The sequence below is a fragment of the Bos mutus genome, chromosome 2, assembly GCF_027580195.1.
Source record: "Bos mutus isolate GX-2022 chromosome 2, NWIPB_WYAK_1.1, whole genome shotgun sequence".
Classification (NCBI taxonomy): Eukaryota; Metazoa; Chordata; class Mammalia; order Artiodactyla; family Bovidae; genus Bos; species Bos mutus.
This window is the reverse complement of record NC_091618.1, coordinates 46228303-46243951: the sequence shown is the minus strand read 5'-3', so window position 1 is coordinate 46243951 and position 15649 is coordinate 46228303. Positions and strand designations below refer to the sequence as shown.

Genomic DNA, 15649 nt, shown 5'->3' with positions numbered 1-15649 from the left:
AGTCATGTATGGATGTGAGAGTTGGACCATAAAGAAAACTAAACACTGAAGAATTGACACTTTTGAACTGTGGTGCCAGAGAGCTCTTCAGAGTCCCCTGGACAGCAAGAAGATAGAACCAGTCAATCCTAAAGGAAATCAACCCTGAATATTTATTGGAAGGACTGATTATGAAGCTGAAGCTCCAATACTCTGGCCACCTGATGCGAAGAGCTGACTCACTGGCAAAGACCCTGATGCTGGGAAAAATTGAGGGCAAGAGGAGAAGGGGGTGACAGAGGATGAGATGGTTGGATGGCATCACTGACTCAACGGACGTGAGTTTGAGCAAACTCAGGGAGATAGCTATCAACAGAGAAGCCTGACGTGCTGCAGTTCACGGAGTTGCAAAGAGTCAGACATGACTGAGCAACTGAACAACAAATATGTATTAGACAAACACACAGATGAACGGATAAAGAAAATAAGGTGTGTGTGTATACATATTTATTATACACACACATATTATATATACAATTACATACACACAATAGAATATTATTCATTTAAAAGAAGGAAGAAATCCTAGGACTTAAGACTCCACACTTCCAATGCAGGGGGCATGGATTTGATCCCTGGTTGGGGAACTCCCGCATGACACATGGTCAAATAAACAAAAGGAAATCCTGCCATTTGTGACAACATGGATGGATCTTGAGGGCATCATGCTAAATTAAATAAGTCAGACAAAGACAAATGCTGTATAATCTCATATACATGTGGAATCCAAAACAAAACAAAAAGAGTAACTGAACTCATAGATACAGAAAGATTGGTGGTTGCCAGAGGCTGGCAAAAAGGGTACAAAAGGGTTGGTTCAAAAGGTACAAACTTCTAGTTATAAGATAAAATCCTGGGTATATGATGTACACCATGCTAACTATAGTTAACAATACAGTACCGAATATTAAAAAGTTGTTGAGAGAGCAGATATAAAAAGTATAATTCATTTAAAACTACTAAAAGAAATTCATATTAGAAAAATAAGATAATGGGTCCATCATGGAACAAAATATTCCATGTTGTGAAACTAATAAGGAAAAAGGGAAATATTAAGTTTTAAAAGACTAGGAAGAATCCACACAATTTCACAGTACACCTACTTACATGGCATAATAAACTCCTGTGAGAAGCTGCACCATAAATTCGGGATCCAACACTATTCGACCACAGAGTTCTTTCCACTGTTTTTCATGTTGCCGTGGAAACCCACTCACACAAACCCTAGGAAAATACATTATTTAAGTGTGATTTGCTGATTCATTAAATAAAATATTTTTGTGTTCATAAGTTCACATATTCAACACTTACTGAAATATTTTTTAAGTACTTGTTATGTGTCAGTCACTATCATGGGTCTATGCATACAGTTGTAAATAGGTAAAAAGATAAAAAAAAAAATCTATGCTCTCACAAAACACACATTCTAGTGGACTATAGCAATAAAAGCAATGAAAAAGTGAAAGTTGCTCTTTGTGACCCCACAGACTATAGCCCACCAGGCTCCTCTGTTCATGGAATTCTCCAGGCAAGAATACTTGAGTGGGTAGCCATTCTCTTCACCAGGGGATCTTCCTAACCCAGGGATCAAACCTGGGTCTCCTGAATTATAGGTAGATTCTTTACTATCTGAACCACCAGGCAAGCCCTCAAGCAACAACTTTTCTCAAATAGGTATCTCTTTCATAATTCTCCTTCTCCCTCTTCACAAAAGAAATGCATAACTTTCACACGTCCCAAATATTATCAGGATGGATTAATGGATGATACAGAACTCTCAAAACAAATTTAAAGTGTCATAAACGATCCTCTATTTTCCATCTCATTAAAATATGCTTCCAGAAAAGTTATGTTTAATAATTAGCAGAGATGTTATATACCTCTATTATTTTAATAAATTAATTTATCAGAATAACTGCAATGGTGAGTTCAGAAGAAATTTTTTAGTGTTTAGTGCATTTTGGTCTCTGGAAATATTTTTATATTTTTAATTTACATATTTTCTTTGTGGCAGAGGTTTATAATTAGTTGATCAATAAAAGACCTTTAAGTATAACAGCACTATATTAGGATAAAATTTATGTGGATAAAGTGCAATACACATTCCATTTTAAGGAGAAAGACTACTAAAGAAAGACTATTTTTCATTTATTCCATATATGGATGATGGTATCATGGTATCAATTAGATCACTGTGTATTTACATTATATACATTAAAAATAGCAATTAACAATTATTTGTTTTATTATGTTAATATTTACATGCTGGAAATCATATAAAAAAGAATAAAAAATTTAAATGTTAACTTAAAAATGTATAAAGGCTATCAAGTTTTTCAAAATTCATTAGGGGACACGTGAGTAAAAGTTTGAGGATGGAGATCAGCCCTGGGATTTCTTTGGAAGGAATGATGCTAAAGCTGAAACTCCAGTACTTTGGCCACCTCATGCGAAGAGTTGACTCATTGGAAAAGACTCTGATGCTGGGAGGGATTGGGGACAGGAGGAGAAGGGGACGACAGAGGATGAGATGGCTGGATGGCATCACTGACTCGATGGACGTGAGTCTCAGTGAACTCCAGGAGTTGGTGATGGACAGGGAGGCCTGGCGTGCTGCGATTCATGGGGTCACAAAGAGTCAGACATGACTGAGCGACTGAACAGAACTGAACTGAAACTCTATCATCATTTGTTATTAAGGAACTCTGTAAGATGCCATACTAAATGTTACCAATTAGAGATATAGCAAATTTGTTTAATTGAGCCAAAAATAGTCATCTATAAATAAATTGATCTGTAGATATGCAGTAAGTGCTTAAACAATATACTCTCTTGATAAGAACATCTAGGTTAGAATAGTTACATGTATACGTATGGCTGAGCTCCTTCACTGTTCACCTGAAACTATCACACTGTCTGTTAATCAGCTATACCCCAATACAAAATAAAAAGTTTAAAAAAAACAAACAACATGTAGATTAGAGACAAGAATTCTGTTAGTCATTAATCTTGTTTTTATACACGAGTGGAAATAATACACTTTAAAATAATCTACAAATTTATAAATCAAATTAACAGCTAATTTAGACTGGCCTACCTCCAATTAGCAAAAGTGAGTTTTGTTATAAATAGGACCACAGTTTCTTCTCAGTAATACACCAGTATGAACCTGTGCAAAGCATTTGTAGTAGTGGCTGGGGGTGGGGCATGTGGGGCTGATCCTCATGATACCTTCCTGGTATTCACACCCTGTGTCATCCCCTCCTCTTGAGCATGGGTGGAACCTGTGATTTGCTTGTAACATGGAAAAGGTGATACCATTTTCATGCATACATGTACATGATTATGTGATTATATTACATAAGACTGTAGTGCATCGTCTCTTATTCCTCTGCTTTGAAGAAGTGAGCTGCCATGCTGTAGGCTGCCTAAATTGGGAGGCTCACATGGCAAGGAACTGACACTGGCCTTCAGCAGACAGTCCATATGAAATTGAAGCCCTTAGTCCTACAACTATAGGAACTGAATTCTGCCAAGATAAGTGCATAATTCCTCAAATGAACCTCAGATATGATGGCAACTCCAGTGGACATCTTAACTGCAGCTTGTAATACCCTAAGCAGAAGCCCCAGCTAAGTGACACTTAGATTTCTGACCCACAGAAAACTGAAATAATAAATGTATGCTATTTTAAGCAACTAAATTCATAGCAATTTGTTATGAAGCAATAGAAAAACTAACATAGCATTTAACTTTCAGGGGGTAGAGAAGGCTTACCCTTTTTATTTGTGCTTCCTCAAATAAAAATCAACTGGGCAGGATAAACTGAGTGTTCCTTCTATAATTAAAATTCCCCTCCTCTGTCTCCAAACCAATTTATATTAATTTTTTTTCAATAGCGGAAATAAAAATTTTAGCCCAGGTCTATTCATATTATTAGACATTCTGGTTTGGTAACGATTAGAATATACAACTATAAATGAGACATACACATAATTGATGCTAATCTTATCCAAAGAAGAGACAGTTATTTGTGGGATACAGAAAGGAAAAAGTTCACATTTCTTTACTTTCTCTATACAGAAGACTATTTATTCAAAACACTCGAAGTGACTTATAAAAACTGGCATCCAGGCAGTGATCAAGTATACCAATAAACCACCTTGAACCTAAATCATCTTGGCTTAGCTTGATGCTGAGCTACAAAGTACTTCTTTAATACCGAAGTACTTTCAAGAAATCATGATGTATGAGGAATGATAGAAAATTCCTATAGGAATATAAGTTTCCTGAGTTTTGTTTACTGCTGTATCACCAGGGGTTAGAACAGTGCCTACCAGCGAGAATGTGCTCAATAAAAATGTATGAAATAATGATAAGTATTCTGCTTACCTGGAGCCCATTCGGCAAAGAGACTGGTAAGATGAAGCAGGCATATACACGATAGCAGAATTATAACATAACATGAGAAAACTCAGGACTTCAAACCTAGAAAAAACAAAAACAAGGAGAAAAAGATTACAAATAATTATTTCTACTTACAGATTGTAGTAAATGATTTCTTTGTTGGATGGTTATAACAACAATGCCTTAATATTGATTTTCATTATTTCTCAATCAGATCATTGTAATATCCTCCTCAATAATTTCCCTATTTCCATTTGCCTTATTAAAGGTCAGAGTACTTGCTGCCATCTATATTTTCTTCCTCAAAAATCCCCTATCATGCTTGAATAGGTCTTTACGATGAGTAAAGTCAATAGTGACAGACTATTAATCTACTGTTACTATTAATCTACTGTTACTATTGACTGCATCGTAAAGACCAAACTCATCAAGGCATACAAGGTCCTTTAAAAATCCACCCTCAACCTACCTCTCCAACCTTATTTCCCTCCACTGTCTACCACATACACCATGATATTATAACAGTTTTCTTATATCATTCCATGAAAAATGCCATAATCTTTCATAATACCTTGCCTTTTTTTTTTTTTTTTTTTTACTGATGTTACCCTTTCTTACTACAACACTTTTCACTTGGAAAACTCCTACTAAAAGGTTTCAAATCCTGGCTCAAATTTTAATTTCAGACATAAAGACATTCTTAATTCTCCCAACTAAAATAAACAAAAACTGTTCACCTGTATAGCTCTAATACACTATTTATCCCGCTAAATCAGTTCTCTGTCTCTACCTCTGTTTTATCCATTCAGTAATAAGCAACTTTAGGACAGAGACCCTAATTTACTCATCTCTAACTCTAGTGTCAGACACGGTGTTTAAAACATTATTATTGCTCAATTAATTTTTATTGAATGAATAAATGAATGCTTTCTTAATCTGTACAATAACTAACAAAGTGGCTCCTAAGCCTGAATGCACATTATAGTTATTTAAGGACATTCTGGAATAATATATTCCATGTCTCAACACAGACTGACCCAATTAGAATCTCTGAGGGCAGGACCCAGGAACACAGTACTTCTAAAAAGCTTGCCATAGGTGGTGAAGAGTATATTGAAAGTCTTTGTGCTACTTCTGAAATATTTTTTTTAAGTCAGAAATTATTTCAAAATGAAAAGTTAAAAACTGAGTTCAAAGTATGACACAGAAGCAGTTCACATCTTCAGATCCTTTCTCCTTCTCTATGCTGCTAGGTTCACTGAAGATTTATTTTCTGAAACTGAAGACTTATTTTCTGAAAGGATAAAAGAGAAGTTTCTACCAGGGAACCACCAAGCACAAGTGTGGTTTGGGTTGGAGTGGGGAGGATGGGAAGTTACTGAAAATAGAAAACTTAAGTAAAATGGGTCTTACTGGATACTGATACCTCAAGTTTTCCTTCCCCACTTGGCCATCAGAATGCTAGCAGCCCTCTGGTTAAGAAACTAGAAGAGTTTTCTTTAGAGAATTTGACCACCCTAAGAGTAAAGACTTAAAAATATGGACTTGGGAAGTTCACCAAATGAATGGCCCAGTGAGAAATTGTGAAGTTCATACTCAATGAGCCCCTACCAACATGGTCATAGCTTCTCATTTTTAAAAATTCCCTGCTCTTACACATAAGTATGGAAAAATGGATTATCAGACATCTGATGAACTTCATTAATAGGAAAATGAGGTCAAAATAAAGAAACAGGGGCAGGGGAACACAATTTGGGGGATATAATAAACATAAAAGAGAAAACAATAACTTTAAATAAAGCAAATTATCATTAATATTCTAAAAAAAGAGATGCTGTTTCAAAAATTAAAAAACAACAAAAATCCAAATATGAACTATTTTAAAAGACCATTCAGAATGTACAAAATATGATACATTTTGTCCATATCTTTAAGTCTTTCCTCTTAGGGTGGTCAAATTCTATTCCAGATATACAAAATATGATGACAGAAATTAAAAACTCAGGAACAGAACTGGTGGATGAAGTTGAGGAAATATCATAGAAAGTGAAGCCAAAGGAAAAAGATATGGCAAATGGAAGAGGAAAGAGTACCACAACAAGAGCTCCAAATAAAAGCTCCACAAGAAAGACAATAAAAGACCAAATAAATAAAGGACAAATAATAAAAGACTAGATAAGATGGAGAGGCTAAACTAATTAACAAAAAATAATTAAGCAAAGTTCCCGGTCTGAAGGACATGAGTTTCCAAATCAAAAAGGCCCATGTACTGCTCAGCACAAACAGGAAATAAACCCACACCAAGAAATATCACATGGAATTTCAGAATACTAGGAACAAAGAATGAGGATCTAGGGTGCAAGAAACGGTGGATCCATCCACACAGGAAAAAGACAAAGGGAATTCCCAGGGTAACAGTGAGGGGAAATACCAAGATAAGAAGTATACACCAGGCAAAGAGGGAAACACAGTCCAGATTGCAGTAAGTCAAAAAAGGCTCTGGGAGCTCCTTTATCAGGAAGATAAAATTGAGAAAATAACTGGTATAAACAAAGTTTTGGAAGGCTATGTAGACAACCGATAGAAAATTTACAGGGCTAAATTTACAAAGCACATAGTAAACAAAGAAAACAAAAGGTCAAAGATGAACTTCAAGGAAAACAAAAAGATAAGCAGGAGAGGAAAAGTAACCAGTCACAAAGCTCAGCTCTGAACAGTTCTGATGAGCAATGTTCATTCAAGGGGTTTCCCTGGTGGTCCAGTGGTTAAAGACTCCACAGTCCCAATGCAGGGGGCATGGGTTAAATCCCTGGTTGGGGAACTAAGATTCTGCATGCTGTACAGCACGCCAAAAAAAAAAAAAAAAAAAAAAATCATTCATAATAATGAGAAATTTAAATAATGAATTCTCCAGAATTACAAGATAACTATACTGAGAAGAAAGGACGAGAGAGCTAACAACCTAGTTTTATCTTTCATAGAGATAAGTTATTAGATAATGCCCCAAAGTGAAAAATTTTTAAAGCAGTAAATTACTACGAAGATGGTAAATATTAACAGCAAGATTTTTCAACCTCAGCACTATGGACATTTTGGCCTAGATAAGTGACTGTTGTGGGGCCCGGCCCAGGCGTGGTAGGATGCTGAACAGCACCCTGACTTTTACACTTGAGATGCTTGTAGCAGTCTTCCCTCCCACTTAGTTGTGACAATCAAACAAGTCTCCAGATGCTGACAAATGTTCACTGAAGAGGCAGAAGTGCCCTGGTTGAGAACCACTGGTTAAAAGTTGTTACATCTAGGAAAGGAGAGTGGAAGGGACAGGGAGACAGAGACTGCAGTTTTTTGTAATAAACTCTAGAACTAATACATGTTTAACTTGGAAAAAAAAAAGTGTGTATTTCTGACATAGCTGACTGTACAAAAAAGTAAAACATATAGCAAAAACAACAGCACAATGAAATACCATTTTTCATACTCACTAAGAACAGATATAATAAAAAAGATGGAAAAAAAAAAAAGAGTAGGTAAAGATGTTGAGAAACTGGAACTATCATACATTGCTGGTGGGACTGCCAAATGGTACACAATTCTGGAAAACAATATGTCTCTTCTTATACCAAACGTGAACCAAAGTAATTATAGCTAACTATTAAGTCTAAATTAACAATTTTAACATCTACAGTTTTGATTATTACCGGTTTTGTGCAGTGAATGTTTCCCTCTGAGGATGAAGATCACTGTAAACAACCCTGATGAGATCATGCTGACATAATGCCCCTTCTGTCAAGGCCATGGATCCAATCGTGGAGGGCTATAAAAATAAGGTAAAGTATGAGATTGTGTCTTTAAAATAAAATAAAAATCTGTAACGTGAGAACATTTAATTCTGCTTCAACAAAAGGCAGTTTCAGACCATTTCTTCTTCTCTTTCAAAACCTCTTCAATTTTTCAATTATATATGTTCTATAGCTCCTTTTAAAACATATATACAATATATAAAACTAAAAATACACTGCTTTGGTTTTTGATATATTATGGAATGAATCTATATTTAGGACACAGAATAAGAAAAGTTGCTTAAAAGAATAATAATTAATTTGTTTGTTTCCAGAACTCAGAGCACTCTTGGGGACTATACATTCAAACCCAGAGGTTTGTCTAACTTCAGGGAGGCTGGTACTCTCATTAATCTTACATTAAGAAAGCAAGGTGTTGGAAGTTATAATTGTGTAATACAAACAAGAATAAATACTATGATCAAAAGTCTCTTTAACAGTGACATAATTGATTTCATGTTTCTACAGTTCAGTTCAATTCAGTTGCTCAGTCGTGTCCGACTCTTTGCGACCCCATGAATCGCAGCACGCCAGGCCTCCCTGTCCATCACCAACTCCCAGAGTTCACCCAGACTCACGTCCATCGAGTCAGTGATGCCATCCAGCCATCTCATCCTCTGTCGTCCCCTTCTCCTCCTGTCCCCAATCCCTCCCAGCATCAGAGTCTTTCAATTTGTAAATGTCTCACTATCCTCCATTTTATTTTATAACTTGATACACAGAACACTGTTAAAATCTAATGTTTAGAAATGTTCTATGCTAAAATCAGCCTTGGTTAAGTAAGAGGCATTCTAATGAAAAACAAAGTCCCAGGGGAATTAATTAAAAAATAAACAGCTGCATTGAGCTATGAAGCAACTAGATACTGCTTGCTGTTAAGAAAAGTGAATCTAATTTTTAGACTACTAGTGAATTAGTTAATTTAAATGCTTTCCTCACAACTTAATGCACTAAAGGGCCAACAGACAAGAAGCTTGATTTATGACATATATCCTTAAAGAGAGCAGGCAGGAGTTCAGGTCAATAGGAGCCATCTACCTACATAATTATCAGTGTTCTCACAATCTTCAACCAAATAAATACTGGAAAAATCAGAAGTGTAAGGTTATTGAATATCTAGAATGCATCAATCAGACTACTTTAAATGGAAATAAAATAATTACTGTGTTAATATTCTTCTAAGTAGTTATTTTCCTAAAAAATAATAAAAAGTAAATCAATCTAACATAGATCATTTCTAATTAATATAGATGACTTAAAAAATTTAAAGGAACATTTCTAAAAATTCATATAATAAAAAAGACCAGCGATGATATTGGTAGAAGAATAAAAAATAAACCAGAACTAGAGGAAAACTGTCCAATAATTAATTTCTATCTCTCCTGACAACAGCTCAGCTTTATATCACTAATAACAAACATCTACATTTAAAGAAACAAATCCGTAAAGATGTGTTAGGAATAATTTATCTCTAGTAAGAAACTGACTTTTGCTCAATATATTGATAATTTTTAAAAATTTTACCTCTCCAATCTTACTTACCTCATGATATATTGACGGCTTGGATAAGGAAGGGATGGTAAAAGACAGAACTTTATTGTTTCCATCTTTATCAGCAATTTCCTATGGTAGGAAAATGAAATAGTCACACAACTCTATTAAAAGAAATAATAATTGCTTTCTTAATTTAACAAATATATAATTGGCAATTGAGGAAGACTTTTAGAAATGGTAATAAAAATATTATTACCCTTCTGTATCTTTAACCAATTAGCCAATTTGTACACTTTGGTAGTTGAAGTCCTTTGGGAGACATTGAGAGATATAATAATACAGTTAATCAAAAATACCATGACAGTAAAGATATGAAATAGGCACACATATAAATCCTCATGATAAATTTGCAGGACAGCCATGGAGATTACAAGTAATCACATCTTTTAGTAGAAACTAGGTGAGTGGCAACCCACTCCAGTATTCTTGCCTGGAGAATCCCAGGGACAGAGGAGCCTAGTGGGCTGCCGTCTATGGGGTCGCACAGAGTCAGACACTACTGAAGCGACTTAGCAGGAGCAGCAGCAGCTGAGTTTAAAAGATTAATGGAAAGATAACACAGACGATTAGCATAGCCCTGGCCCTAGGATGACATGCAAATTTGTGAAGTGTTCCACATTTTTGGAATAGGAGAAAATATTTGCAAATGATGTTACAGATAAAATATACAAAAGCTCATACAACTCAAGAACAAAAAAACAAACAACCCAATTGAAAAAAGGGAAGACCTTAATAGACATGTCTCCAGTGAAGACATACAGATGGCCAGTAGGCACATGAAAAGATGCTGGAAGTGCAAGTGAAAGTGCAAGTCACTCAGTTGTATCTGACTCTTTGCGACTCCATGGACTGCAGTCCATGGAATTCTTCAGGCCAGAATACTCAAGTAGGTAGCCTTTCCCTTCTCCAGGGGATCTTCCCAACCCAGGGATCGAACCCAGGTCTCCGGCATTGCAGGCAGATTCTTTATCAGCTGAGCCACAAGGGAAGCCAAAGAATACTGGAGTGGGTAGCCTATTCCTTCTCCAGCAGATCTTCACAACCCAGGAATCAAACCAGGGTCTCCTGCATTGCAGGTGGATTCTTTACCAACTGAGCTATCAGGGAAGCCTCAACATCATTAATTTTAGAGAAACGCAAATCAAAACTACAATGAGGTACTACCTCACACCAGTCAGAATGGTCATCATTAAAAAGTCTACAAATAACAAATGCTGGAGAGGGTATGGAGAAAATGGAACCCTTCTACACTGTTGGTGGGAATGTAAGTTAGTAAAGCCACTACAGAAAATAGTATAGAGGTTCCTCAGAAAACTAAAAATAGAATTCCCATATAAAAGATTAAAATTAAAGGTCTTAGCCAAGACAGCTACACTTATTAAAAGAAAATCTTACAATTATTCAGTAATAAATTAATGACCTGAAATAAGCTACATATTAACATAATTATATGGTACTAGTCCAAGTGATTAATCATAAGTTCATACTTAATAGTTTTTACTGAACTACAGAAACATCCCTGTGGTTTTTAAAAAGCATTTTATCTTTCACTGAAAAAGTCATGGCATTCATTTCTACAGTCGTTGGCACCTCCAGTCTTCTACAGCTATCAGTAAAAACCTGCCTACAGACACCAGCAATTAGAGGGGTGAAATGCCCCTCCTGCACCAATCCTTTTGTCTATTGTCTTATTTTAATCTGTTTCTTTTAAAACCATATTAGTATACATGACTGGCATAAAATCCAGAGAGAGACTACCCTTAGTAGACCTAGAAGGAAGGTGGTCAGAGAGATGAGTGGTTGTACAGCATAAAAGGAAGAAACAACAATAAAAAACAACTATCATCACCAAAACACAAACCCAAAAGAACTTTTTTCCTTGAGAACCAGTTTCTGAGTTTAACATGTCACAGGAGAGTATCAGTCACATGTGAACAAAGGCTATACCTCTAATTTTGGCAGGAAAGTGGTTTAAAAATCCCTAGAGAAATCATTTACCCACTCTGTAGTCAAACTAGTTACCACATCTGAGCCACAGTGTCTCAGAGAAAGTCTATACTAAGATCAATGGGCCTGATTTAAGTTAGGTGATAAAATTTTAATTTTTATCCCTAAATTTCAAATTAAGTCAAATACTTTTGATTTTTATCCATGTATATCTGTGGAGAAGGTGTTGGCTACTGTAGCAAGGGAGAAGTGCTGGGGTGAGAAAAGAAGAAAAAAGAGAAATGAATACACGAAAGAAATCCAGGGTGGTAAGAAAAACTGAGAACCACAGAGATGAAAGAACAAAGATATTAAGGGAATTAAAAGATGACAGAAACCCGAGGTTACATTTATGATACATAATTGAGTGTTTTTAAAATAGTACACTATTTTTAAGATACCAAAAGATAATTAAATCATAGCACCAACAAGTACTGTCAAGAACTTGTTAGGCATCCCCAAATTTTTTGCTTCATTTGTTCCACCACTGAAGTTTATTATACCAAACAATACAAATAACTTACATCAATAAACATTTACTAAGTGCCTGTGCTAAGCACTAGAGACATGATGATAGATAAAACAAAATTTCCTATTTTCAAAGAAAAATCAGGCAAGGTAGCAAAGTAATTTTATACCTACACCAGCTTTTCATTAAAACAACTCACCTTTAATTATGAGACCACTTCTATTACTACTACTACTTATAATAATAGTGGTAAACATTCAATAAACACCTCAGGCAACACACTGGGTACTTCTAATCGCTTTTAATACTACTATCAATGTTTTATTTGTTTTACAAATGAGGCAACTGAAATCAAGGTATGAATTAACTTGCTTAAATTTAAAATAGCCAGCAAGTGGCAGGGCCTATTTTTAAACAAAATACAAGTGACTTCAAAGGCCAGGTTTCTTCCTTCAGATTTCAATGATGGAAATGCTCTTTAATGATTTTTAAAGAGATAATGCTTAAGAGAAATGGGTACTGGTGCAAAAGAATATTTTTTGTAGACTCAAATGTTTTGTGAGGTACTTTAGTTGAGGTACCTCTCATCTACAAACATAGTTTTATTATGCAAAGTGTTTGTTTACAGGGAATACACAGAATACTAGGATTCAAGGGGCTGGAATTTCAACACCAATGTTCTAAACGGGACACCATGAGAAAAAAAACAACCAGAATGTTTAAGGTACCTAAGAATTCCTTAAAAGAAAACAATTTCATGAACAATACAGTATCAGATACATAATGTTTTATCAAATGATTATTAAAAATAAATTTAAAAATTTTTAATGTAAGGCATTACAAATATTAGTCAATTTAAAAATCAGAAAAATAAGCCATAAGTAATTTTATCAATTATAATAGTTTCACCTACTTTATAAAACGCATTACTAGCATACACTGAACACCTATGTACTCAATTTAATTAATTCAAATAAGTTATTCAACAGACATTTAAATTTCTTTTCCTCTAACTATTCTGTATTATTTCAGAAGACTTAAAAAAATATATTTGACATTTTCCAAACTATTACTTTCCACTTACCAAATTGTAAATTCCTAACAGAAGTGCTTCAATGCAACCATTACTCTGTCTGTCTCGGCTAACTGTAAGCCGTAAATAAACCCACATCAATTCTGGCAAGAACTGCAGTGTGAACCTCTTAAGTCGAACTTCAGAGCTACGATAGAGCTCAAACAGCTGGTGGCAGACAGGCTCCAGGAGCTAAAAAGAAAATAAAGTGCATCAGCTATTTCTATTCTTTTGGCTGTATTTTTTTACACATATATTTGTATTTTAAAAATAAATTATATGTTAATTTTTGCTTATTCGAAATCAGTGCAACCAAAACCTCAATCTCTATTTACACAGAGACGACACATTGAACTGACCAATTCTGTAACTATAAGAAGTCCTTCATGCCCATATAATATCAACATCTCTTTCAACACACTGTACTATTTAACTTCTTAGATAATCAGTCCTTTAATATACTAGTTTACAGTTAGTGAGTTTCTTTTTCTGTTCTTACCAACCCTTACAATCTTCCATTTTTAAATTCTGATTGGAAGAAAAGAATGTCAAATGATATTGTCGGAAATAAACTTAAAATTTCAACTTTCAGTTCAGTTCAGTTGTTCAGTCGTGTCCAACTCTTTGCGACCCCATGGACTGCAGCATACCAGGCTTCCCTGTCCATCACCAACTCCCAGAGCTTGCTCAAATTCATGTCCATCAAGTTGGTGATGCCATCCAACCATCTCATCCTCTGTCGTCCCCTTCTCCTCCTGCCTTCAATCTTTCCCAGCATCAGGGTCTTTTCAAATGAGTCAGTTCTTTGCATCAGGTGGCCAAAGTACTGGAACTTCAGTTTCAGCATCAGACCTTCCAAAGAATATTCAGGACTGATTTCTTTTAGTATTTACTGGTTTGATCTCCTTGCTGTTCGAAGGATTCTCAAGAGTCTTTTTCAACACCATAGCTCAAAAGCATCAATTCTTCAGAGCTCAGCTTTCTTTATGGTCCAACTCTCACACACATACATGACTATGGGAAAAACTATCTTTGACTAGATAGACCTTTGTTGGCAAAGTAATGTCTCTGTTTTTTAATATGTTGTCTAGGTTGGTCATAGCTTGTCTTCCAAGGAGCAAGCATCTTTTAATTTCATGGCTGCAGTCACCATCTGCAGTGATTTTGGAGCCCAAGAAAATAAAGTCTGTCATTGTTTCCACTGTTCCCCCATCTATTTGCCATGAAGTGATGGGACCAGATGCCATGATCTTAGTTTTTGAATGATGAATTTTAAACCAGCTTTTCCACTCTCCTCTTTCAGTTTAATCAAGAGGCTCTTTAGTTCTCCTTTGCTTTCTACCATAAGGGTGGTGTCATCTGCATCTCTGAGGTTATTGATATTTCTCCCTGAAATACTGAATCTCAACTTTAGATTATGATTTAAACAAATTATATACCACTTAGTAGATAAAGGCACTTTGCAATACATAATATTTGGACATCTAAAATGCTAGTGAATATTTTAAATCAGTTCAGTTCAGTCGCTCAGCCGTGTCCCACTCTTTGTGACCCCATGATCTGCAGCACGCCAGGCTTCCCTGTCCAACGCCAACTCCCGGAGCTTACTCAAACTCATGTCCATTGAGTTGGTGATGCCATCCAACCATCTCATCCTCTGTTGTCCCCTTCTCCTCCTGCCCTCAATCTTTCCCAGCATCAGGGTCTTTTCAAATGAGTCAGCTCTTCACATCAGGTGGCCAAAGTATTGGAGTTTCAGCTTCAACATCAGTCCTGCCAATGAACACCCAGGACTGATCTCCTTTAGGATGGACTGGTTGGATCTCCTTGTAGTCCAAGGGACTCTCAAGGTTGTCTCCAACACCATAGTTCAAAAGCATCAATTCTTCTGCGCTCAGCTTTCTTTATAGTCCAACTCTCACATCCATACATGACTACTGGAAAAACCATAGCCTTGACTAGACGGACCTTTGTTGGCAAAGTAACGTCTCTGCTTTTTAATATGCTGTCTAGGTTGGTCATCTGCATATCTGAGGTTATTGATATTTCTCCTGGCAATCTTGATTCCAGCTTGTGCTTCTTTCAGCCCAGCATTTCTCATGATGTACTCTGCACAGAAGTTAAATAAACAGGGCGACAATATACAGCCTTGACGTACTCCTTTTCCTATTTGGAACCAGTCATTGTTCCATGTCCAGTTCTAACTGTTGCTTCCTGACCTGCATATAGGTTTCTCAAGAGGCAGGTCAGGTGGTCTGGTATTCCCATCTCTTTCAGAATTTT

The 15649-nt window shown here is 35.8% G+C and overlaps 1 protein-coding gene and 1 non-coding gene across 5 annotated transcripts in view; one reads left to right on the top strand and one right to left on the bottom strand.

Annotated features, from left to right (window-relative positions):
* The window catches only part of HYCC2 (hyccin PI4KA lipid kinase complex subunit 2), a 59505-nt gene that overhangs the window by 13763 nt on the left and 30093 nt on the right, over positions 1–15649 (bottom strand). For all 4 annotated transcript variants that reach the window (XM_070388287.1, XM_070388302.1, XM_070388295.1 and 1 more), the window contains 5 exons: positions 13379–13558; positions 9828–9908; positions 8145–8260; positions 4432–4527; positions 1147–1263 (listed from right to left, as the gene is read on the bottom strand). In XM_070388287.1, the coding sequence (XP_070244388.1) occupies positions 1147–1263; positions 4432–4527; positions 8145–8260; positions 9828–9908; positions 13379–13558 (590 nt within the window). The remainder of the gene's footprint in view (positions 1–1146; positions 1264–4431; positions 4528–8144; positions 8261–9827; positions 9909–13378; positions 13559–15649) is intronic.
* On the top strand, positions 10358–10462 carry LOC138984975 (U6 spliceosomal RNA). The gene has a single exon (XR_011462209.1). It is a non-coding gene; the product is annotated as a U6 spliceosomal RNA (small nuclear RNA).